Here is a 22,944-nt window from a genome sequence, read left to right as displayed (position 1 = left end):
ACACCAATGTTTTACATACAGTACCGGTTTTGTTAAAATTTCATTTAAAACTTATGCTTGTCGAATTGCGGCATTGTCTGCAAGGTTCTCATGGGTGGTTTGCCTGCCGTTTATCTGTCAATTGCAAGGTTAAAATAACTTGTTTGTTACCGTACCAAGTTGCTCTTTCAACATTCTTATTAAGCTTACATTACGACCATCTGCCAGATCCCACTTAACTGCCGAATACTGGTCTACAATACAAGTTGTATTATGTAAGAAATTAAGCTGCGAGGTACGGCTCCACCAGTTTTATAGGTTTCCGTATTTGTCAAACTGGCCACCAACGTTGTCAAATCCATGCGTTATCTACGTAAAAAACATGTGTTGTAAGATGACTGCTGTGAAGTACTTCAGATGTGGTCATTGATCATTTCGTTTGTTTGTTGGTTCCAAGAAGCAAAAAGCTCTCACTTTTCCTCAAAAGCTACACTTATAGAAATAGAAAGAAGGAAACACGTGTTAAAGTCACCGCGTGTGTTATGTACGCTTCAATGCCTGAGGGTATACTGGTACCGAATACCGGTCTACAATACATCATAACAGGGCGGCTGTAAAAACCAACCGGAAAAATGATCTGATTTCTCAGTCAGGCGTAGAAGGCATTCACTTGCGCTGGTCCTGTTATCCACCTTCACAAACGTTTACATCGCAGTTCACTGTAGATTGATGAAATTGTCCAAAAGAACGTTATGACAACGAACTATGTTTTATATTGACGCCGTTGTCAGCAATGTTTTCTGCAAGAGTTAGTTCACCCTATAACTTTAACTAGGTAATTCCTTGTCTTATATCAAATCATGTTTCACTTCAAAGAATAGCCAATCTGATTCTATTGGAGCATAAAAATGTATTTGTGCTGATATTGTTGTCTTGTACGCGGGCATTTTCTTTGTCTTCAGGGTTTGCTGCAATATTTACCGGAGTCGTACAATAACCCGAGTCATTTTTTTCAAAGAATGGATTGGAATCTATTCAATGTTTCGAACGAATTGACTTGTCTCGAGTGGGTTGGTTTTGATTACTTTTAAGCGTTTACCTTAAAACGAATATCTTACACTTTTGTGTACGTACGCACACAATGTAGACAGCCAAGCGATTTTAGACAAGTTGCCTACTTGGTCTGTTACGTAGTTTGGACACTATCCAAGTTTTCTTAACACGGGCTGTGGTTTCATCTGCAACACTGGCTGTCACTGTGTCAGTACTTGACATTAGAAATAATGAATTCAAGTGTGGAGCAAACTCTATTATAATTAATCATTAAAGAAATATTCGGACTGTGGCGTTTGGATATCATCAAATTATAATTGACACTTTTAAAAGGCGGTTTTTGCATTCTCTCTGGCTGGAATTAAGTAAATGTTAAAACAGACGTATTTATCGTGTTAATCTCTTATTCAAACAAGAAATTCAGAACCGACATATTTAACGCAGATTGAAGTGTTTCAAATAGCATTGTTTTCACGGCGTAAAGTTTGAGTGTACTTGAAAACGTTCAGATAACGTACAATGCGACACGTGGTTTATGGTAGCAAGGTATTGTTCTAGTATCTTTAATCACAATCGTAGTTTCAAACCAACATGTGATGTAGTAAGTGTGTCAAGTGGTTTTCTGTACTGGTGTAAAATCGATTTGAATTCTTTGTGATGAAAAGCTTAGAATAACATGGACACATGTACACGTGTGATAGCAGTTAATTTGGCACTCGCTCATTGGTCAATATTTTAGTATATAAAACAAGTGTTGGATTTAAATCGCTCTCTTGGAAATTCTCTCTTCTCTGAGTTATTTCCCTTGTTCTGTAAAATTGAAGTTATTACTGAATTATTAAGAAAGTGGGATCATGGTGTAAATATTGCTAATTCGATACAACTGATTCGGACAATATAACAACTAAACTTTATGAAGTTGGTGTTGATTTAAGAAGCAAATGAGACAGTAAAACGCAACGGAGTCAAAGACAATTAGCGGAGTCAACAGTCAGACTTGGCTTAGGCCAGTCTAGAAACCACACACCCTATTCCCATAGGACAGTCCTTTTATAACTCTGATAAAACTTCATACACTGTAAGTAAATTTTGTTTAACTGGAAGTTATCTCCAAAGTAAAGCAACTTGCCAAAATACTATTTTTCCATCGCATCGCATATTTAAAGTAGGAATGAATCGAGCAAACAAGTTTTAAGATTTTATTATTTGTCTGGGGACAAGTGATCAAAACCTTTAACGTTTTACCCAGCTGCATACAATAGTGGACAACCTGACCGCTGTAAGCATTATTTGTAACCTTATATTTAGAATAATGTGTAACTTTCCTATTGTGTATAATCAAACTTATGGCCTCTTACAACTTTTTCTTTGACGATGTTTTTATTTCATTAATGAGATCACAGTCTTACTTAAACCTACTCATTATTGCTGTTACCCAGATATGCAATTTTGTTAAAGGTTGGTGAAATAAGTCTTTTTTGATGTCATATGCATTGTTTTGAAAATTTCTGGCAGGCGCCGGTTCAACGCTGATATATACAGTGCAATACACAGAGCAGTTGCCTTGTCAAAAGTATCTGATCAGGTGGTGACCAGGTGGTCAAAGCTGTTCCGCTTGTTTATAGTTAAAAGGTTTAATCTTACACAGTTGATGTAAGCCTTTTGGCGTTAGATCAACAACCACCAATCACACGCTTTCAAGATTATGATTTGCGAATAATCTTCTTAAACACAACTTGCGTATAGTTTCTGCTAAAACCGTCAGACATCTACTTTAAAAGCAAAAATATTACCTTATTGACATATTTTCAATTAACACGCACCAAACAAGCGCTTTTTGGCACTTTCTCTATAAGTTAGTTATCTTAGTTTTATCGAATTCCTTCTCGCAATGTATCTTCCCCATATAGAAATGTCTTCTACAGGTAATTTGTTTGATATGCTAAAATTATATCGTAACTCGTAATTAGTAATTACATGTATGGTATCATTATTTCAGAAATGAAATGAAATGAAACGAAACGAAAACTTACCTGTTTCACAATAGTTAATAATGTAATGTACATAGCAAAATATACAGACAGGCAACACAAATTGTTTGTATAACTTCAAAACTTACCTTTATTGCTGCACTCCAACTGTCTAAACTCTAAAGCAACTTTTTATTTGCGAAGTTACAAAGTGATCTTTTTATAAAACTGGGCGCCTTGCACTCGATTTAAGGCTTCATCTGAATTTGCAGTACGTTACTGCTGGTCTTAAGAAACGAATGATCACTATATTGATACTTACTGTAAATTAATTTACCCCTTTAATATTGTGCTATGATAAATACTGCCAAGATTTCGTTTAGAAAATTTTATTGGATTAATTTTCAATTTCAATTATTTTTCAATTTTTTCTTCCCGACCTGAAAGAAAAACCAATACTTCGCAAAACGCCTTTTATTAAAAACTTGATTTGCAAAACGCTAGAATACAAGTGAAAATTACCAGACATCAGATTACTGCAGATTTAAAATGCATATTGCATAGGGTGACGTGGAACGAATTCGTGAAGTTAGTTCAATGTTATCAAAATACTGTATATAAATTAAACATGAAACGATTATATGGAATGATAGATGAAAAAATCTGAAACAGTGTTGTATTTACAGGGCCCGTCTTTTACCGTCCATCTGTTTTGTCAGTATCAATTTTTTCATTTAATCACCAAACTCGGCACGTGTCTTCTGGGTTCGGATACATTCCATCTTTACCCTTCTGGCAACCATAAGCCTCACCGAACTCAGGGAAATTCATGCTCGGTACGTTAACTCTGATAAAGAGAATACTTTTCGTGAGTAGCCTAATTGTATTAACATAACCTACAGAAGATTTAGCTTACTAATTTGAAATCTTTGCTTTGTCTTGGAAATTGATATGATCCATTTGATCATGCTTTCTTTACATTATGTTTCAATGGGTCAAACTAATTAGTTTAAAACGCATTTGTTTCATTGTTGAGACTTTACGAACCTGAACTCTCCAGGACTATGAGGGTCAGTTGTGAGCAATCTAATGGCATATGCTTCTTTGTATGTGCCGCACCACACCTACATTTTTGAACGGAGACAACTGACTTACTTTTGCAAAAGGTAACAATTCGTTTGATCAAAGCAAAGCTTTACCTGACCGTATCCGAGGAAGAATAATTGATCTTGTGTGAAGTTTCCTAATCCAGGTAACCTCAGATCACCTTGAGGATTTTGGGATTGCCATGTTTTATAAGCCTGTATGGTAAATAAGGTAGAAATAGACCAAAAATTAACTATAAATAAAGTTTTTTCATAATTGACACAAATATTTGCAATAGTTTGAATATAGTTTGGAAAATTTGGCTTACAGTATATGCTTCTCTTATACCACCGTTGTCAGCAATGTTTTCTCCAAGGGTCAGTTCACCATTCAGCTACAAGTATAAAGTCGATATTTAACATCGCTAATATGTCTTTTAATTACAATTGTGCTCCACATACATTTCGATTATCCGCCACTGCCCATGTCATAGACGAATACTGGTCAATCATGCACTGAGACTTGTTGTTGAAATTCTCTTTTGATGAATCGGTCCACCAGTTATTCAGGTTGCCGTGCCCATCATATTGCGAGCCGCTATCGTCAAATCCGTGAGTGATCTTGGTAAAAGTATATTTTGTTGCAATTTTTACTTTACTCAAGGTTTCTCGTTTGTTGAACCGTTTACTTTTCTCTAACGCTTACAGACCGACTTTCCAAATTAACGAATAATGATTGCAACTGCAACGATGACTCACTTCGTGGCCGATGACCATTCCAATTCCACCATAATTCATAGAATTAGGTTGCCCTGCGTCGTAGAAGGGTGGTTGCAAAATACCGGCCGGAAATACGATTTGATTTCTTGACGGCGAATAGAAAGCATTTACAATGGCTGGTCCGGTTATCCATCTAAACACGTACGAGCGTAAAGGAGACATTATTAACCACGACAGGATGTTCAGATAGAGCTGTCGTGGTAATTAATGACTTAGCTGCACCTTAATGGTATGCATGCAGTAGCCTACTCACTCGGTGAAATCAATGGGTTCTCGGAGTTTGCCAAATGAATTTTTATTTCCCCAAACAACCAACTCTTGGATGCTTTTGAAGTATTCGTTCGGTGTGATTATCATGTCATAATCGTTGTCCATCTTCGGATCTGACGCGTCCACGATATAATCAGGATAAGCGATGATCGGTGTCACTTGATCAGCTTTGACTTCAGCAGCTGACTTTGTCTGGTCATCCATCCAGTCGTTTGCGGGCAGGAACCCTTTGAAAGCGACTCTTATGTTCTCCACCATTTCCAAGGTCTAGAAGACAAACAAATTGAGTTCAAAATTTTAATGGGTCTGAAACTTTGTGAATTTCAATAATATATCGAAAAATATAGTAATTAACTTTTGATACGATTTGACTAATTTAATTCTGTTCAAACTTGCTTGTTATATCGCAAAAACTTCTTAGGTTGAGAATAGAATATTACTTTACATTTGTCTTACCACTGCCTTGTTTTTTTCCGGGAAAGCTTCCTCCACAAAAAGCGAGCCAACCGGCATCTCAAAGTATCCCTCGGTGGTGTCGCTGCATGTCAGCCACCTCGCCTCCTCCGAAGTTGTTCCTGATACAGCTTCAGTGTATGGCGCTCTTGTTTCTCTCAGATCCGCACTCATGTAGCTAACTCTATCTTTCAGAACTCGCCAAACCAGATAGTTTTGAACAAGCCTAAACAACGGATGGAATTTTTAGAATATTGTAGAGCCAAACAGCATACGTCAGTTAAAGGTGTTGAAGTCGACTTGTTAAAAATTTACACTCGCCTAAAATAAAAACGACAAAGAAAAGAAACAGTTTTGTTGCAAAACTTGTTCTAATCAGTTTAAACTTTGATTTGTTAACTTACTCCCATCTGCTGTTAATTATGGATGTCACGTTCTTGAGATACTCGGGATCGTAGATAACGATTTCTTCATCAGCAGTAGCAGTGAGCGGACCATCAGTTACCTCAAGCACTTTATTCATGTATTGAACCCAATCAATATCGCCTGAAACATTAGTGCTTAGTTCCGTTAGCGTCAGTCTGTTGTAGATTGCAAAGGTGTCTCGTCGCTCGCTATCTGGGGCCATCGCCTTAGCTAGCTCGGTTTCAAAATCGATGATCTGAAATGTACGATTTCTATAAGTCGTATTTGAAAAAGTTATTTAGTGGCTTTAACAAAAACGGAATTATAAAAAAATGTTTTTGTCTTTGAAAATCTACTATTTTCAAAATCACATTTCACACATAGCAGCACTTATAGGAATGACGCAAAGCCTTCTTACCTCATCAGAGACATTTGCAATTTTTGTAGCATTGGCCGAAGAACCTGCGATCATTGTCATGAAGTTAATCATAAATTGTCTATAACCAGGCTCGGTTTTGTCACGAGTGTCTTCGTTGAGGTAGTAATCACGATCCGGCATGCCAAGGCTAGGTTGGTCCATCTAAAAATTTGAGGAAAATTAGACCTGCTGATTATGCTAGCTGCTTGTTTCACTACGGTCTGGTATTGTTTGCTGTAAATAAATGAGTAATATATTTCATGGTTTTTTCTTTGCATTCGACGTTTTAATTAGTCAGTGATAAATTTAACAACTCCGTTCAACGAGTTTTTGTTGAATCGAGGACAAGGCGGCATGGTACGTTACAATAGCGTGCTAATACGTGATCAAAATTATATTTACATAGGTTAGATCCCTTTGACAGTTTTTTCTCTGTTTTTGTTTTGTATTTGCAAACCGACTTGACTACGTCACAGGCAAACTTGTGCACCGGTTAGGGCATTTTTTCAGTTTATTCTACGATGTCTATCTGATTGGAGAACCAAAATTAATATTTGTAGTTCTAACTTATCACACAGCTCAAGCTAAAGCTCTGTGGTAGCAAGGTTTGCTTTTGGCTACACCTATTGCAACTGTGCAAACAGGTCGTTACTCTGTGGAAGTCACCATTGTGACATAAAATGAATAAAGAATGTTTTCAGGAACATTTCTCTATCTCATAGTGGAGTATCTGATCTATTGCGTTTGTCAGGGTGCTACACGTGATGGATAAACCGTACTTTGCACTATCTGAGAAGCATAGCTATAGGCGTAATATGCGATATAGAAATTTTTCGATCTCATTCCTTTATTCTTGGAATGTGAAAGGTGCCATTTTTGTTTTGGTTGATTTTTATTTCCTTCTTTTTTCTTTTGAAATTGAAAAATTTTGCTAACCGCCAATTGGGAAGATTATTTTTTTTCGTTAGAAACGGTAATTGATTTTAAAATGGATTTATGATTTACGATCCTGTTGTATCAGCCACACCGTGCAATGTTTTCTTTGCTGAACATATTAGGAGAGGTTACGTAAATGTTTTCCACACGTCAAGCTTTTCATACTTTTAGCTATTCTTTCATTTTTTACCAATTTACAGCCCCCTGACGTCAATAATGACAAACACGATAAATTATAGTCATTTCATCAGTACCTTTTCTTTACATTGGATGATACTGGCTCGCATACCATTCAAAGTTCTAAAATTGTGTTGGGTGCTGATGCTATGTTGATAAGTTAATTGATGCTTTGGTTTTTTATATTTACTTCTCTCGCTCCTTTGTATGAAGCTGACAGTGAAGCATTAACGAAATTGAACTGAGCACGGCGTGGAATGAGTCGAGTCTAGCTGTGCGAAACCTATTTTATATGGGTTTTTTAACGACAATATTCAAAGTAAAAATATTATCTAAACTGTGTGATGGATACTTTGTACAAATCGTAAAAATAAAGCCAAATAACTGACCTGAAAGATGTTGACCGATGAATTTTTGTCGTCAGCGCTGACCCAACTGGACATGATACCGTAGGTGCCATACACAGACCTAAATTTACCGAGCGTGTCTTCAAAATTGAAAGCAGAGCTATCAAATGAATCACCAATCACCGGCCAACCGCCCATTTCAGTGATCAATGCCTTCACTGGATCTACACCGAGCGTGTCAATAACACCTAAAAACACAGGAGATATCTCTTTTCCTTTGAGTAATGGCGAACTTATATTAATTATCAATATTGGTTATGGGTGGTCCTTAACATCTTTATGAGAATTTATCCATTCATGATGTACTGCAGCATGGAAAAGTATTTTTTTTAACTAGTTCAAGAAAAAAGTTCGCAATTCACATACTTGTATTCATGCACGAAGCATAGAAGTTTTTTGCTTTAACAACTGAATCCCGGTCGCCATTGGAAGGTCTTTCCAGAACAGCTTATATAAGAAATATCGCATTTTAACACGTAAGACTTGCCTGAAAAGGCCGTTTAAACGAACAAGATATTTAATACGGCATTATACTTGCAGTATTTTATAAAGTTAAGTATTTTAAGTTGCAAATGATCTACATAGATTTTATATGTATGTTCTCTTGCATTGCAAATATATTGTGTTACAAATTTTAGTTTTATTATGCTGTACACAGTGCACTTTTAATATGCTAACTTTTAAGAACTTTAGACACGTCATCACGCAGCGTGTTGAAGGTGGATACGGATGACTGATCATCGGGAATGATGTGGTCCACGTTCCAGGTGCCGCAAGCATATTCGAAGAAATCGTTACACGGATCCGCGTCTCGATTCATTGCGTTCAATATCCGTGATGCTTGAACATGTATGAAAATAAAATAAATACCAATTATTGTCCGCACAGGACAAAACACATTAAAGAGGCGTCGAACACCAAAAATGTCATAAAAACGTTTGTTTTATTATACATTGAGTTTACTAAATGACAAATTTCTCGAAAAATCCTTCATGGGGCTCTCTGAAATTTTGCATGTCAGTTTAGTATGATTTGGTTTACCATTTCATATAATACCATCGAAAAACAATGATTAAAATTTGTTTAACAGAAGCCCAAAATAAACCCTAGAAGTTTTGGCCTAAAAACCCAATTTTAGCTACTTTCATGCTAAGTTTTATTGTAATTTTGCACGCGACCTGGGACATTGAAGCACGCCAGCTGCTGGGGTAATTCCCAGGCTAGAAAGCAACACCAAACACACTGCCTTCTGATTGGTCTAAATAGGTTTTTTAAAGCCCTACGTAAGAGTCCAACAAAATCATAGAGGTCATAGTTTTAGGTGTTTGACGCCTTCTTAAGGGTTAATTGTGCTAAGTGTTATCAATGTGTATTTCTTAAACTTACATGTGGATCACTCGCAAGTGATCAATGAATGTCCATATCTGCTTTATCAAGAAACTTTGCTTTTCAGTATAGCGCTTAAATTTGTACTTAGATTGCTTTTCTAGACAGGGTTAATGCGAAACGCTTCCATCAAATTTACGACTTAGTATCGACGCTATTTTTAATTTTTGTGTAAACAGTCTCCATGGCGAACATCATTGCTTCAATATTAAAAAGAAACACTTTTCTTGTGTCTTCTTTACAAAAATTATGCAAACAGCTCGTAAAATCGTTATTGCAAACTTCCGTTGACAACGGCAAGCGTTTGGGCACAATTATTCTGGAATCGCCTTTCCAAGCAAATCTAAGAACAAGACTTTTTTCAATTACACTCACCTGCAGTAACACAAGCCGGACTTTCGCAGATTTCACTCTGAGTCTCCCCTGCAGTGGTCGTTGATTTTGGAGGTGGCTGGGTGGTTACAACCGTGCCTGAAATCCATTTTAAACTTTTAATAGAAAAGTTTGGGTCCTCACAAAAAGTATACTGTGGCTATTTTCAAACACATTAAATACGACAAAATTGTGATGCTGACTTTCGCTTTACCGACTTTTTCTTGGTTAAAGTTACTTTCTTTATATAGAAACATCAACCTCAGATATCCAGTTAAATTGAAATCCTGGTTAAAACCCTATAGATAGTTCGTAGGCTTAGCAAAATCTTTCATTAACTTTATACACTGTTTTGTAAAACTCAAACGAAGATCTTGCCATAGACTTGTAGCAAAGTAGGTTCCCATAAAAACATGGGGCATAGTTTTATAAAGAAATATTCTTTTTATTAATAAACTGGGCTGACACTAATCATTCCGAGCACTTTCCGGGTTTAACAGTAACTTATCAATAAGATGTCAATATTAGATATAGCTTAAAAGTATGTGGTATAGTATTATAACCCTTCCGTGCGTTCATCGCCAAAGGAGAAGTGTTTACTTCCGGGTTTGATTGTGTAATGATAAATACTTAGTGTTATTTTTTAAACTTTAGTATCAAGTCATGTCTTACTCTTGTCATCACTGGTTTTATTAACTTCAAGTCCAATTTGCGTTTTTTGCCACTTATTTATGACAATAACTACTGAACCAGTACATATCAGCACAAATTATTTCACCATTTTATTTACTGACTGATACTCTTTGATTTAAGGCCAAGTTGTTTCAGGACTTGCCCCTTCAATTTCATGTGTTTGGACCAACTGATAGAGAATCGTTTTATCTGAATGTTAAAACGTAATATAAAGAAACGACCCGAGTCAAGTCGGGTCGTTTCAAGTAGGCTACAGTCTCGATTCAAGTCATTTATTCACTTTCTTAGAAAAAGACTGATATCAAGTATTTGAAAAAGTAACTCGAGTCGGAGACGAGTCTCTGACTCGAGTTCTTTCCACTCGACTATATGCTTCTGTATTTGAGCACTTTAGCAGCTGTGATTTCTTTCCGCAAGCAATTATAGACTATACTATTACTCTTGACAAGAGTTAAGTACTATGGTTACCTCTTGGTTTGCATTCCCAAGAATCTTTATTACACAGATCCTTGGAACAGCAGCATGTACAGACCGAGGTAGGCGGGCCTCCATTGCATTGTAATGTTGAACCATATTTTCCTCCAGCGTTGCGAAAGTTCTAAGCAATTTCAAACAATTTGGTTGCCGCTATTATATAACGATGTCAGTAAATTAGACAAAAGTCGACTTTTCTCGATGTAACGATTTTACCTGGCGATAATCATTTTTGCAAGCATATCTCTTTTTGCAAGATTTTTTCACCATTGGGTCGTTTCCCCAACCTCCGTATCGAACTTGAATTTGACACATTGCCTAGAATTTTGCATCGCGATTATTGTAAGCGTTATTCTCAAACTCCTTGAAATCAGTTACGTCACATTTTATCACAATAGATAATTTAAAGTTAGTAAGGGAAAAGGATGGTGCATACATGACTGGTTTTACTTTTGTTTAAGTTTGATATTATACTGGTTGTTTTCAAGGAACTTTAATATAATGAGTTATCGTTTTCACCCCAGGATCGTTGCATTCCACAAGGCGACCTCTATCGTGACATTCTTCTTTGGTTTTAGAAGGAGGACAATCCCAGCAGATCTTACCTGGAAATTATAATTAATCAACACATGATTAAAACTATCCACTCGCTCTTATAATAGATATAGCGGTGTTCTTTTATGTTATTGATATCAACATTAAAACAACGGTTTTTGGTCCCATTTGTAAAGTAATAACCTCTCTTAGTTGCTTGTTTTACTTACCTACAGCAGACTTTACAATATAGCAAACTGCGCAAAAAAACACGTATTTGCGAATTTCGCCTAACATCTTCATATTCTACATCTAAAATAAATTATTTTGTATTGAGCTTCCGTGCGTTGCCTTCTCTATTTATAAACTTTCTGCCCAAGCTTCAGTTCGCTTTATTAACTTTTTCTCGCAAAGCATAAATGGCCAGATTATTTAAACCTGAAGGCATTCTCCTGATTTTGCGCTGACAGCTAATGCTAAGCTTAACTTTTTTGTGGTTGTGCCGTAATATTCAATTAACAATTTTATGTGATTATGGATTAGGCTTGCTATTGCCTACTTTTTCTATTATAATTATTCTGGTGATTCTACTAAACACAAGCATGAAAAATAATGATTTTTCTCCTTTTTGAAAGAATCAAATTGTTTTTTGTTGACTTTAAGTTTTGTGTAGCGCTGTAATTTTCATCCTATAACTTGAACCAGGTAATCCATTCTTTTATATCAAATCATGTTTCACTTCAAAGAATAACCAATTTGATTCTATTGGAGCATAAAAATGTATTTGTGCTGATATTGTTGTCTTGTACGCGGGCATTTTCATTGTTTTCAGGGTTCGCTGCAATATTTACCGGAGTCCTACAATGACTCGAGTCATTCTTTTCAAAGAATGGATTTGAAACTATTCAATGTTTCGAACGATTCGACTTGTCTCGAGTCGGTTGGTTTTGATTACTTTTAAGCGTTTACCCTAAAACGAATATCTTACACTTTTGTTTGCGAACGCACACGATGTAGAGTTTGTAGCCTAGACAACCAAGCGATTTTAGACAAGTTGCCTACTTGGTCTGTTACGTAGTTTGACCACAATCCAAGTTTTCTTAACACGGGCTGTGGTTTCATCTACAACACTGGCTGTCACTGTGTCAGTACTTGACAGTAGAAATAATGAATTCAAGAGGGGAGCAAAATTTATTATAATTTATCATTAAAGAAACATTCGGACAGTCCTTTTTATAACCCTGACAAAGCTTCATACAGTGTAAGTAAATTCTGTTTAACTGGAAGTTATCTCCAAAGTAAAGAAAATTTCCGAAATACTACATACAAGTAGCAATGAATCGAGCAAGCACGTTTCAAGATTTTATTATTTGTCTGGGGCAAGTGATCAAAACCTTTAACGTTTTACCCAGCTATATACAATAGTCGACAACCTGACAGCTGTAAGGGTTTTAATTATTTGTAACCATATATTTAGAATAATTTTTAACTTTCCTATTGTGTATAATCAAACTTATGGCCTCTTACAACTTTTTCTTTCATGGTGTTTTATTTCATTAACGAGATCACGGTCTTACTTAAACATACTCATTATTGCTGTTCCCAGATATGCAATTTTGTTAAAGGTTGGTGAAATAAGTCTTTTTCGATGCCTTTGCATTGTTTTGAAAATTTCTAGCAGGTGCCGGTTCAACGATGATATATACAGTGCAATACACAGAGCAGTTGCCTTGTCAAAAGTATCTGATCAGGTGGTGACCATACTTTACATATATCGGCTTGCTGGGGATACATGGCATCATCACCTCTCTTGCAATTGTAAGCTTTTCCAAATTATTGGAAATTCATAATTGGAGTTTTTATTCTTGAAAATGAAAGTAATTTTTTGAAGGAAACATGAATGAAGTTTCATATCAGCAAACTAAAATACTTCAAAATACAAATATATTAACATTACACACACCAATGTTTTACATACAGTACCGGTTTTGTTAAAATTTCATTTAAAACTTATGCTTGTCGAATTGCGGCATTGTCTGCAAGGTTCTCATGGGTGGTTTGCTTGCCGTTTATCTGTCAATTGCAAGGTTAAAATAACTTGTTTGTTACCGTACCAAGTTGCTCTTTCAACATTCTTATTAAGCTTACATTACGACCATCTGCCAGATCCCACTTAACTGCCGAATATTAGTCTACAATACAAGTTATATTATGTAAGAAATTAAGCTGCGAGGTACGGCTCCACCAGTTTTATAGGATTCCGTATTTGTCAAACTGGCCACCAACGTTGTCGAATCCATGCGTTATCTACGTAAAAAACATGTGTTGTAAGATGACTGCTGTGAAGTACTTCAGGTGTGGTCATTGATCATTTCGTTTGTTTGTTGGTTCGAAGAAGCAAAAAGCTCTCACTTTTCCTCAAAAGCTACACTTATAGAAATAGAAAGAAGGAAACACGTGTTAAAGTCACCGCGTGTGTTATGTACGCTTCAATGCCTGAGGGTATACTCGTACCGAATACCGGTCTACAATACATCATAACAGGGCGGCTGTAAAAACCAACCGGAAAAATGATCTGATTTCTCAGTCAGGCGTAGAAGGCATTCACTTGCGCTGGTCGTGTTATCCACCTTCACAAACGTTTAGATCGCAGTTCACTGTAGATTGATGAAATTGTCCAAAAGAACGTTATGACAACGAACTATGTTTTACATTGCCGCCGTTGTCAGCAATGTTTTCTGCAAGAGTTAGTTCACCCTATAACTTTAACCAGGTAATTCCTTCTTTTATATCAAATCATGTTTCACTTCAAAGATTAGCCAATTTGATTCTATTGGAGCATAGAAATGTATTTGTGCTGATGTTGTTGTCTTGTACGCGGGCATTTTCTTTGTCTTCAGGGTTTGCTGCAATATTTACCGGAGTCCTACAATAACCCGAGTCATTTTTTTCAAAGAATGGATTGGAATCTATTCAATGTTTCGAACGATTCGACTTGTCTCGAGTCGGTTGGTTTTGATCACTTTTAAGCGTTTACCCTAAAACGAATATCTTACACTTTTGTGTACGTACGCACACAATGTAGACAGCCAAGCGATTTTAGACAAGTTGCCTACTTGGTCTGTTACGTAGTTTGACGACTATCCAAGTTTTCTTAACACGGGCTGTGGTTTCATCTACAACACTGGCTGTCACTGTGTCAGTACTTGACATTAGAAATAATGAATTCAAGTGTGGAGCAAAATTATTATAATTAATTATTAAAGAAACATTCGGACAGTACTTTTATAACTCTGATAAAACTTCATACAGTGTAAGTAAATTTTGTTTAACTGGAAGTTATCTCCAAAGTAAAGGAACTTGCCAAAATACTATTTTTCCATCGCATCGCATATTTAAAGTAGGAATGAATCGAGCAAACAAGTTTTAAGATTTTATTATTTGTCTGGGGGCAAGTGATCAAAACCTTTAACGTTTTACCCAGCTGCATACAATAGTGGACAACCTGACAGCTGTAAGCATTATTTGTAACCATATATTTAGAATAATGTGTAACTTTCCTATTGTAACTTTCCTATTGTGTATAATCAAACTTATGGCCTCTTACAACTTTTTCTTTGATGGTGTTTTTATTTCATTAACGAGATCACAGTCTTATTTAAACATATTCATTATTACTGTTACCCAGATATATGCACTGCGTTAAAGGTTGGTGAAATAAGTCTTTTTCGATGTCATATGCATTGTTTTGAAAATTTCTGGCAGGCGCCGGTTCAACGCTGATATATACAGTGCAATACACAGAGCAGTTGCCTTGTCAAAAGTATCTGATCAGGTGGTGACCAGGTGGTCAAAGCTGTTCCGCTTGTTTATAGTTAAAAGGTTTAATCTTACACAGTTGATGTAAGCCTTTTGGCGTTAGATCAACAACCACCAATCACACGCTTTCAAGATTATGATTTGCGAATAATCTTCTTAAACACAACTTGCGTATAGTTTCTGCTAAAACCGTCAGACATCTACTTTAAAAGCAAAAATATTACCTTATTGACATATTTTCATTTACCACGCACCAAACAAGCGCTTTTGGCACTTTCTCTATAGTTTTATCGAATGCCTTCTCGCAATTTATCTTCCCCATATAGAAATGTCTTCTACAGGTAATTTGTTTGATATGCTAAAATTATATCGTAACTCGTAATTAGTAATTACATGTATGGTATCATTATTTCAGAAATGAAATGAAATGAAACGAAACGAAAACTTACCTGTTTCACAATAGTTAATAATGTAATGTACATAGCAAAATATACAGACAGGCAACACAAATTGTTTGTATAACTTCAAAACTTACCTTTATTGCTGCACTCCAACTGTCTAAACTCTAAAGCAACTTTTTATTTGCGAAGTTACAAAGTGATCTTTTTATAAAACTGGGCGCCTTGCACTCGATTTAAGGCTTCATCTGAATTTGCAGTACGTTACTGCTGGTCTTAAGAAACGAATGATCACTATATTGATACTTACTGTAAATTAATTTACCCCTTTAATATTGTGCTATGATAAATACTGCCAAGATTTCGTTTAGCAAATTTTATTGGATTAATTTTCAATTTCAATTATTTTTCAATTTTTTCTTCCCGACCTGAAAGAAAAACCGATACTTCGCAAAACGCCTTTTATTAAAAACTTGATTTGCAAAACGCTAGAATACAAGTGAAAATTACCAGACATCAGATTACTGCAGATTTAAAATGCATATTGCATAGGGTGACGTGGAACGAATTCGTGAAGTTAGTTCAATGTTATCAAAATACTGTATATAAATTAAACATGAAACGATTATATGGAATGATAGATGAAAAAATCTGAAACAGTGTTGTATTTACAGGGCCCGTCTTTTACCGTCCATCTGTTTTGTCAGTATCAATTTTTTCATTTAATCACCAAACTCGGCACGTGTCTTCTGGGTTTGGATACATTCCATCTTTACCCTTCTGGCAACCATAAGCCTCACCGAACTCAGGGAAATTCATGCTCGGTACGTTAACTCTGATAAAGAGAATACTTTTCGTGAGTAGCCTAATTGTATTAACATAACCTACAGAAGATTTAGCTTACTAATTTGAAATCTTTGCTTTGTCTTGGAAATTGATATGATCCATTTGATCATGCTTTCTTTACATTATGTTTCAATGGGTCAAACTAATTAGTTTAAAACGCATTTGTTTCATTGTTGAGACTTTACGAACCTGAACTCTCCAGGACTATGAGGGTCAGTTGTGAGCAATCTAATGGCATATGCTTCTTTGTATGTGCCGCACCACACCTGCATTTTTGAACGGAGACAACTGACTTACTTTTGCAAAAGGTAACAATTCGTTTGATCAAAGCAAAGCTTTACCTGACCGTATCCGAGGAAGAATAATTGATCTTGTGTGAAGTTTCCTAATCCAGGTAACCTCAGATCACCTTGAGGATTTTGGGATTGCCATGTTTTATAAGCCTGTATGGTAAATAAGGTAGAAATAGACCAAAAATTAACTATAAATAAAGTTTTTTCATAATTGACACAAATATTTGCAATAGTTTGAATATAGTTTGGAAAATTTGGCTTACAGTATATGCTTCTCTTATACCACCGTTGTCAGCAATGTTTTCTCCAAGGGTCAGTTCACCATTCAGCTACAAGTATAAAGTCGATATTTAACATCGCTAATATGTCTTTTAATTACAATTGTGCTCCACATACATTTCGATTATCCGCCACTGCCCATGTCATAGACGAATACTGGTCAATCATGCACTGAGACTTGTTGTTGAAATTCTCTTTTGATGAATCGGTCCACCAGTTATTCAGGTTGCCGTGCCCATCATATTGCGAGCCGCTATCGTCAAATCCGTGAGTGATCTTGGTAAAAGTATATTTTGTTGCAATTTTTACTTTACTCAAGGTTTCTCGTTTGTTGAACCGTTTACTTTTCTCTAACGCTTACAGACCGACTTTCCAAATTAACGAATAATGATTGCAACTGCAACGATGACTCACTTCGTGGCCGATGACCATTCCAATTCCACCATAATTCATAGAATTAGGTTGCCCTGCGTCGTAGAAGGGTGGTTGCAAAATACCGGCCGGAAATACGATTTGATTTCTTGACGGCGAATAGAAAGCATTTACAATGGCTGGTCCGGTTATCCATCTAAACACGTACGAGCGTAAAGGAGACATTATTAACCACGACAGGATGTTCAGATAGAGCTGTCGTGGTAATTAATGACTTAGCTGCACCTTAATGGTATGCATGCAGTAGCCTACTCACTCGGTGAAATCAATGGGTTCTCGGAGTTTGCCAAATGAATTTTTATTTCCCCAAACAACCAACTCTTGGATGCTTTTGAAGTATTCGTTCGGTGTGATTATCATGTCATAATCGTTGTCCATCTTCGGATCTGACGCGTCCACGATATAATCAGGATAAGCGATGATCGGTGTCACTTGATCAGCTTTGACTTCAGCAGCTGACTTTGTCTGGTCATCCATCCAGTCGTTTGCGGGCAGGAACCCTTTGAAAGCGACTCTTATGTTCTCCACCATTTCCAAGGTCTAGAAGACAAACAAATTGAGTTCAAAATTTTAATGGGTCTGAAACTTTGTGAATTTCAATAATATATCGAAAAATATAGTAATTAACTTTTGATACGATTTGACTAATTTAATTCTGTTCAAACTTGCTTGTTATATCGCAAAAACTTCTTAGGTTGAGAATAGAATATTACTTTACATTTGTCTTACCACTGCCTTGTTTTTTTCCGGGAAAGCTTCCTCCACAAAAAGCGAGCCAACCGGCATCTCAAAGTATCCCTCGGTGGTGTCGCTGCATGTCAGCCACCTCGCCTCCTCCGAAGTTGTTCCTGATACAGCTTCAGTGTATGGCGCTCTTGTTTCTCTCAGATCCGCACTCATGTAGCTAACTCTATCTTTCAGAACTCGCCAAACCAGATAGTTTTGAACAAGCCTAAACAACGGATGGAATTTTTAGAATATTGTAGAGCCAAACAGCATACGTCAGTTAAAGGTGTTGAAGTCGACTTGTTAAAAATTTACACTCGCCTAAAATAAAAACGACAAAGAAAAGAAACAGTTTTGTTGCAAAACTTGTTCTAATCAGTTTAAACTTTGATTTGTTAACTTACTCCCATCTGCTGTTAATTATGGATGTCACGTTCTTGAGATACTCGGGATCGTAGATAACGATTTCTTCATCAGCAGTAGCAGTGAGCGGACCATCAGTTACCTCAAGCACTTTATTCATGTATTGAACCCAATCAATATCGCCTGAAACATTAGTGCTCAGCTCCGTTAGTGTCAGTCTGTTGTAGATTGCAAAGGTGTCTCGTCGCTCGCTATCTGGGGCCATCGCCTTAGCTAGCTCGGTTTCCAAATCGATGATCTGAAAATGTACGATTTCTATAAGTCGTATTTGAAAAAGTTATTTAGTGGCTTTAACAAAAACGGAATTATAAAAAAATGTTTTTGTCTTTGAAAATCTACTATTTTCAAAATCACATTTCACACATTGCAGCACTTATTATAGGAATGGACGCAAAGCCTTCTTACCTCATCAGAGACATTTGCAATTTTTGTAGCGTCGGCCGAAGAACCTGCGATCATTGTCATGAAGTTAATCATAAATTGTCTATAACCAGGCTCAGTTTTGTCACGAGTGTCTTCGTTGAGGTAGTAATCACGGTCCGGCATTCCAAGGCTAGGTTGGTCCATCTAAAAGTTTGAGGAAAATTAGACCTGCTGATTATGTTAGCTGTTTGTTTCACTACGGTCTGGTATTGTTTGCTGTAAATAAATGAGTAATATATTTCATGGTTTTTTCTTTGCATTCGACGTTTTAATTAGTCAGTGATAAATTTAACAACTCCGTTCAACGAGTTTTTGTTGAATCGAGGACAAGGCGGCATGGTACGTTACAATAGCGTGCTAATACGTGATCAAAATTATATTTACATAGGTTAGATCCCTTTGACAGTTTTTTCTCTGTTTTTGTTTTGTATTTGCAAACCGACTTGACTACGTCACAGGCAAACTTGTGCACCGGTTAGGGCATTTTTTCAGTTTATTCTACGATGTCTATCTGATTGGAGAACCAAAATTAATATTTGTAGTTCTAACTTATCACACAGCTCAAGCTAAAGCTCTGTGGTAGCAAGGTTTGCTTTTGGCTACACCTATTGCAACTGTGCAAACAGGTCGTTACTCTGTGGAAGTCAACATTGTGACATAAAATGTATAAAGAATGCTTTCAGGAACGTTTTCCTATCTCATAATGGCCGAGTATCTGATCTATTGCGTTTGTCAGGGTGCTACACGTGATGGATAAACTGTATATATTTACTTTGCACTATCTGAGAAGCATAGCTATAGGCGTAATATGCAGGATAGAAAGTTTTCGATCTCATTCATTTATTCTTGGAAAGTGAAAGGTGCCATTTTTGTTTTGGTTGGTTTTTATTTCCTTCTTTTTTCTTTTGAAATTGAAAAATTTTGCTAACCGCCAATTAGGAAGATTTTTTTTTTTTTCGTTAGAAACGGTAATTGATTTTAAAATGGATTTATGATTTACGATCCTGTTGTATCAGCCACACCGTGCAATGTTTGCTTTGCTGAACATATTAGGAGAGGTTACGTAAATGTTTTCCACACGTCAAACTTTTCATACTTTTGGCTATTCTTTCATTTATTACCGATTTACAGCCCCCTGACGTCAATAATGACAAACACGATAAATTATAGTCATTTCATCAATACCTTTTGTTTACATTGAATGATACTGGGTCGCATACCATTCAATGTTCTAAAATTCTGTTGGTGGCTGATGCTATGTTGATAAGTTAATTGATGCTTTGGTTTTTTATATTTACTTCTGTCGCTCCTTTGTATGAAGCTGACAGTGAAGCATTAACGAAATTGAACTGAGCACGGCGTTGAATGAGTCGAGTCTAGCAGTGCGCAACCCATTTTATATGGGTTTTTAAACGAGAATATTCAAAGTAAAAATATTATCTAAACTGTGTGATGGATACTTTGTACAAATCGTAAAAATAAAGCCAAATAACTGACCTGAAATATGTTGACCGATGAATTTTTGTCGTCAGCGCTAACCCAACTGGACATGATACCGTAGGTGCCATACACAGACCTAAATCTACCGAGCGTGTCTTCAAAATTGAAAGAAGGGCTATCAAATGCGTCACCAATAACCGGCCAACCGCCCATTTCAGTGATCAATGCCTTCACTGGATCTACACCGAGCGTGTCAATAACACCTAAAAACACAGGAAATATGTCTTTTCCTTTGAGTAATGGCAAACTTATATTATCAATATTGGTTATGGGTGGTCCTTAACATCTTTATTAGAATTTATCCATTCATGATATACTGCAGCATGGAAAAGTATTTTTTTTACCTAGTTCAAGAAAGAAGTTCGCTATTCACATACTTGTATTCATGCACGAAGCGTAGAAGTTTTTTGCTTTAACAACTGAATCCCGGTCGCCATCGGAAGGTCTTTCCAGAACAGCTTATATAAGAAATATCGCATTTTAACACGTAAGACTTGCCTGAAAAGGCAGTTAAAACGAACAAGATATTTAATACGGCATTATACTTGCAGTATTTTATAAAGTTAAGTAATTTAAGTTGAAAATGATATACATAGATTTTATATGTATGTTCTCTTGCATTGCAAATATATTGTGTTACAAATTTTAGTTTAATTATGTTGTACACAGTGCAGCTTTAATATGCTAACTTTTGAGAACTTTGGACACGTCATCACGCAGCGTGTTGAAGGTGGATACGGATGACTGATCATCGGGAATGATGTGGTCCACATTCCAGGTGCCGCAAGCATATTCGAAGAAATCGTTACACGGATCCACGTCTCGATTCATTGCGTTCAATATCCGTGATGCTTGAACATGTATGAAAATAAAATAAATAACAATTATTGTCCGCACAGGACAAAACACATTAAAGAGGCGTCGAACACCAAAAATGTCATAAAATCGTTTGTTTTATTATACATTGAATTTACTAAATGACAAATTTCTCGAAAAATCCTTCATGGGACTCTCTGAAATTTTGCATGTCAGTTTAGTATGATTTGGTTTACCATTTCATACAATACCATCGAAAAACCATGATTAAAATCTGTTTAACAGAAGCCCAAAATAAACCCTAGAAGTTTTGGCCTAAAAACCCAATTTTAGCTACTTTCATGCTAAGTTTTATTGTAATTTTGCACGCGACCTGGGACATTGAAGCACGCCAGCTGCTGGGGTAATTCCCAGGCTAGAAAGCAACACCAAACATACTGCCTTCTGATTGGTCTAAATAGGCTTTTTAAAGCCCTACGTAAGAGTCCAACAAAATCATAGAGGTCATAGTTTTAGGTGTTTGACGCCTTCTTAAGGGTTAATTGTGTTAAGTGTTATCAATGCGTATTTCTTAATCTTATATGTGGATCACTCGCAAGTGATCAATGAATGTCCATATCTGCTTTATCAAGAAACTTTGCTTTTCAGTATAGCGCTTAAATTTTTGCTTAGATTGCTTTTCTAGACAGGGTTAATGCGAAACGCTTCCATAAAATTTACGACTTAGTGTCGACGCTATTCTTAATTTTTGTGTAAATGCAGTCTCCATGGCGAACATCATTGCTTCAATATTAAAAAGAAACACTTTTCTTGTGTCTTCTTTACAAAAATTATGCAAACAGCTCGTAAAATCGTTATTTCAAACTTCCGTTGACAACGGCAACCGTTTGGGCACAATTATTCCGGAATCGCCTTTTCAAGCAAATCTAAGAACAAGACTTTTTTCAATTACACTCACCTGCAGTAACACAAGCCGGACTTTCGCAGATTTCACTCTGAGTCTCACCTGCAGTGGTCGTTGATTTTGGAGGTGGCTGGGTGGTAATTACAACCGGACCTGAAATCAATTTTAAACTTTTAATATAAAAGTTTGCGTTTTCACGAAAAGTATACTGTGGCTATTTTCAAAAACATTAAATACGACAAAAGTGTGAAGCTGACTTTCGCTATACCGACTCCTTCTTAGTTAAAGTTACTTTCATTATATAGAAACATCAACCTCAGATATACATTTAAATTGAAATCCTGGTTAAAATCCTATTGATAGTTCGTAGGCTGGGCAAAATCTTTTATTAACTTTATATACTTTTTTGTAAAACTGAAACGAAGATCTTGCTATAGACTTGTAGCAATGTAGGTTCCCATAAAAACATGGGGCATAGTTTTATAAAGAAATATTGTTTTTATTAATAAACTGGGCTCACACTAATAATTCCGAGCACTTTCCGGGTTTAACAGTAACTTATCAATAAGATGTCAATATTAGATATATAGCTTAAAAGTATGTGGTATAGTATTATAACCCTTCCGTGCGTTCATCGCCAAAGGAGAAGTGTTCACTTCCGGGTTTGATTGTATAATGATAAATACTTGGTGT

The 22,944-nt window shown here is 36.2% G+C and overlaps 2 protein-coding genes across 4 annotated transcripts in view; both read right to left on the bottom strand.

Annotated features, from left to right (window-relative positions):
* Positions 1 to 22,944, bottom strand: part of LOC143448332 (membrane metallo-endopeptidase-like 1) — a 32,897-nt gene that overhangs the window by 9,663 nt on the left and 290 nt on the right. The window contains exons 2-15 of one of the 2 annotated variants that reach the window (XM_076948023.1): positions 22,306 to 22,404; positions 21,221 to 21,382; positions 20,909 to 20,989; positions 20,529 to 20,734; positions 19,014 to 19,175; positions 18,590 to 18,846; positions 18,189 to 18,411; positions 17,716 to 17,999; positions 17,442 to 17,595; positions 17,145 to 17,303; positions 17,012 to 17,077; positions 16,797 to 16,898; positions 16,645 to 16,721; positions 16,056 to 16,444 (exon numbers count right to left, since the gene is read on the bottom strand). The exons of the other annotated variant lie outside the window; for it this stretch is intronic. Coding sequence (XP_076804138.1) covers positions 16,336 to 16,444; positions 16,645 to 16,721; positions 16,797 to 16,898; positions 17,012 to 17,077; positions 17,145 to 17,303; positions 17,442 to 17,595; positions 17,716 to 17,999; positions 18,189 to 18,411; positions 18,590 to 18,846; positions 19,014 to 19,175; positions 20,529 to 20,734; positions 20,909 to 20,989; positions 21,221 to 21,382; positions 22,306 to 22,404 — 2,141 coding nt within the window. The 3' untranslated portion in view covers positions 16,056 to 16,335. Of the gene's footprint in view, positions 1 to 16,055; positions 16,445 to 16,644; positions 16,722 to 16,796; positions 16,899 to 17,011; positions 17,078 to 17,144; positions 17,304 to 17,441; positions 17,596 to 17,715; positions 18,000 to 18,188; positions 18,412 to 18,589; positions 18,847 to 19,013; positions 19,176 to 20,528; positions 20,735 to 20,908; positions 20,990 to 21,220; positions 21,383 to 22,305; positions 22,405 to 22,944 lie in introns of those variants that run through there. 2 annotated transcript variants of the gene reach the window in all.
* Positions 3,461 to 11,176, bottom strand: LOC143448333 (membrane metallo-endopeptidase-like 1). 2 transcript variants are annotated; one of them, XM_076948026.1, is made up of 16 exons: positions 11,075 to 11,176; positions 10,853 to 10,982; positions 9,695 to 9,790; positions 8,612 to 8,773; positions 8,300 to 8,380; positions 7,916 to 8,121; positions 6,414 to 6,575; positions 5,995 to 6,251; positions 5,594 to 5,816; positions 5,121 to 5,404; positions 4,847 to 5,000; positions 4,550 to 4,708; positions 4,417 to 4,482; positions 4,202 to 4,303; positions 4,050 to 4,126; positions 3,461 to 3,849 (listed from the first exon to the last, which is right to left on the bottom strand). In XM_076948026.1, exons 1-16 carry the CDS (start codon positions 11,171 to 11,173, stop codon positions 3,741 to 3,743), a joined length of 2,367 nt encoding a protein of 788 aa, XP_076804141.1. In that variant the 5' UTR covers positions 11,174 to 11,176; the 3' UTR covers positions 3,461 to 3,740. The 2 variants fall into 2 exon arrangements, with proteins under 2 accessions (XP_076804141.1, XP_076804142.1); XM_076948027.1 differs by lacking the exons at positions 10,853 to 10,982; positions 11,075 to 11,176 and adding an exon at positions 10,364 to 10,391.

Source organism: Clavelina lepadiformis, chromosome 3 (genome assembly GCF_947623445.1).
Source record: "Clavelina lepadiformis chromosome 3, kaClaLepa1.1, whole genome shotgun sequence".
In the NCBI taxonomy this organism is placed as follows: domain Eukaryota; kingdom Metazoa; phylum Chordata; class Ascidiacea; order Aplousobranchia; family Clavelinidae; genus Clavelina; species Clavelina lepadiformis.
Note: the sequence above shows the minus strand (reverse complement) of the source record. Positions and strands in the feature narration are given on the sequence as shown.

Bases quoted from the DNA above. Each gene is read 5' to 3' on its own strand.
- LOC143448333 (XM_076948026.1), bottom strand. From the start codon at position 11,173: ATGTGTCAAATTCAAGTTCGATACGGAGGTTGGGGAAACGACCCAATG. The intron at 8,122-8,299 runs GTATGTGAATTG...CTGTGTTTTTAG, and splicing joins TGCTTCGTGCATGAATACAA to GTGTTATTGACACGCTCGGT. The intron at 5,001-5,120 runs GTGAGTAGGCTA...GTACGTGTTTAG, and splicing joins GAACCCATTGATTTCACCGA to ATGGATAACCGGACCAGCCA.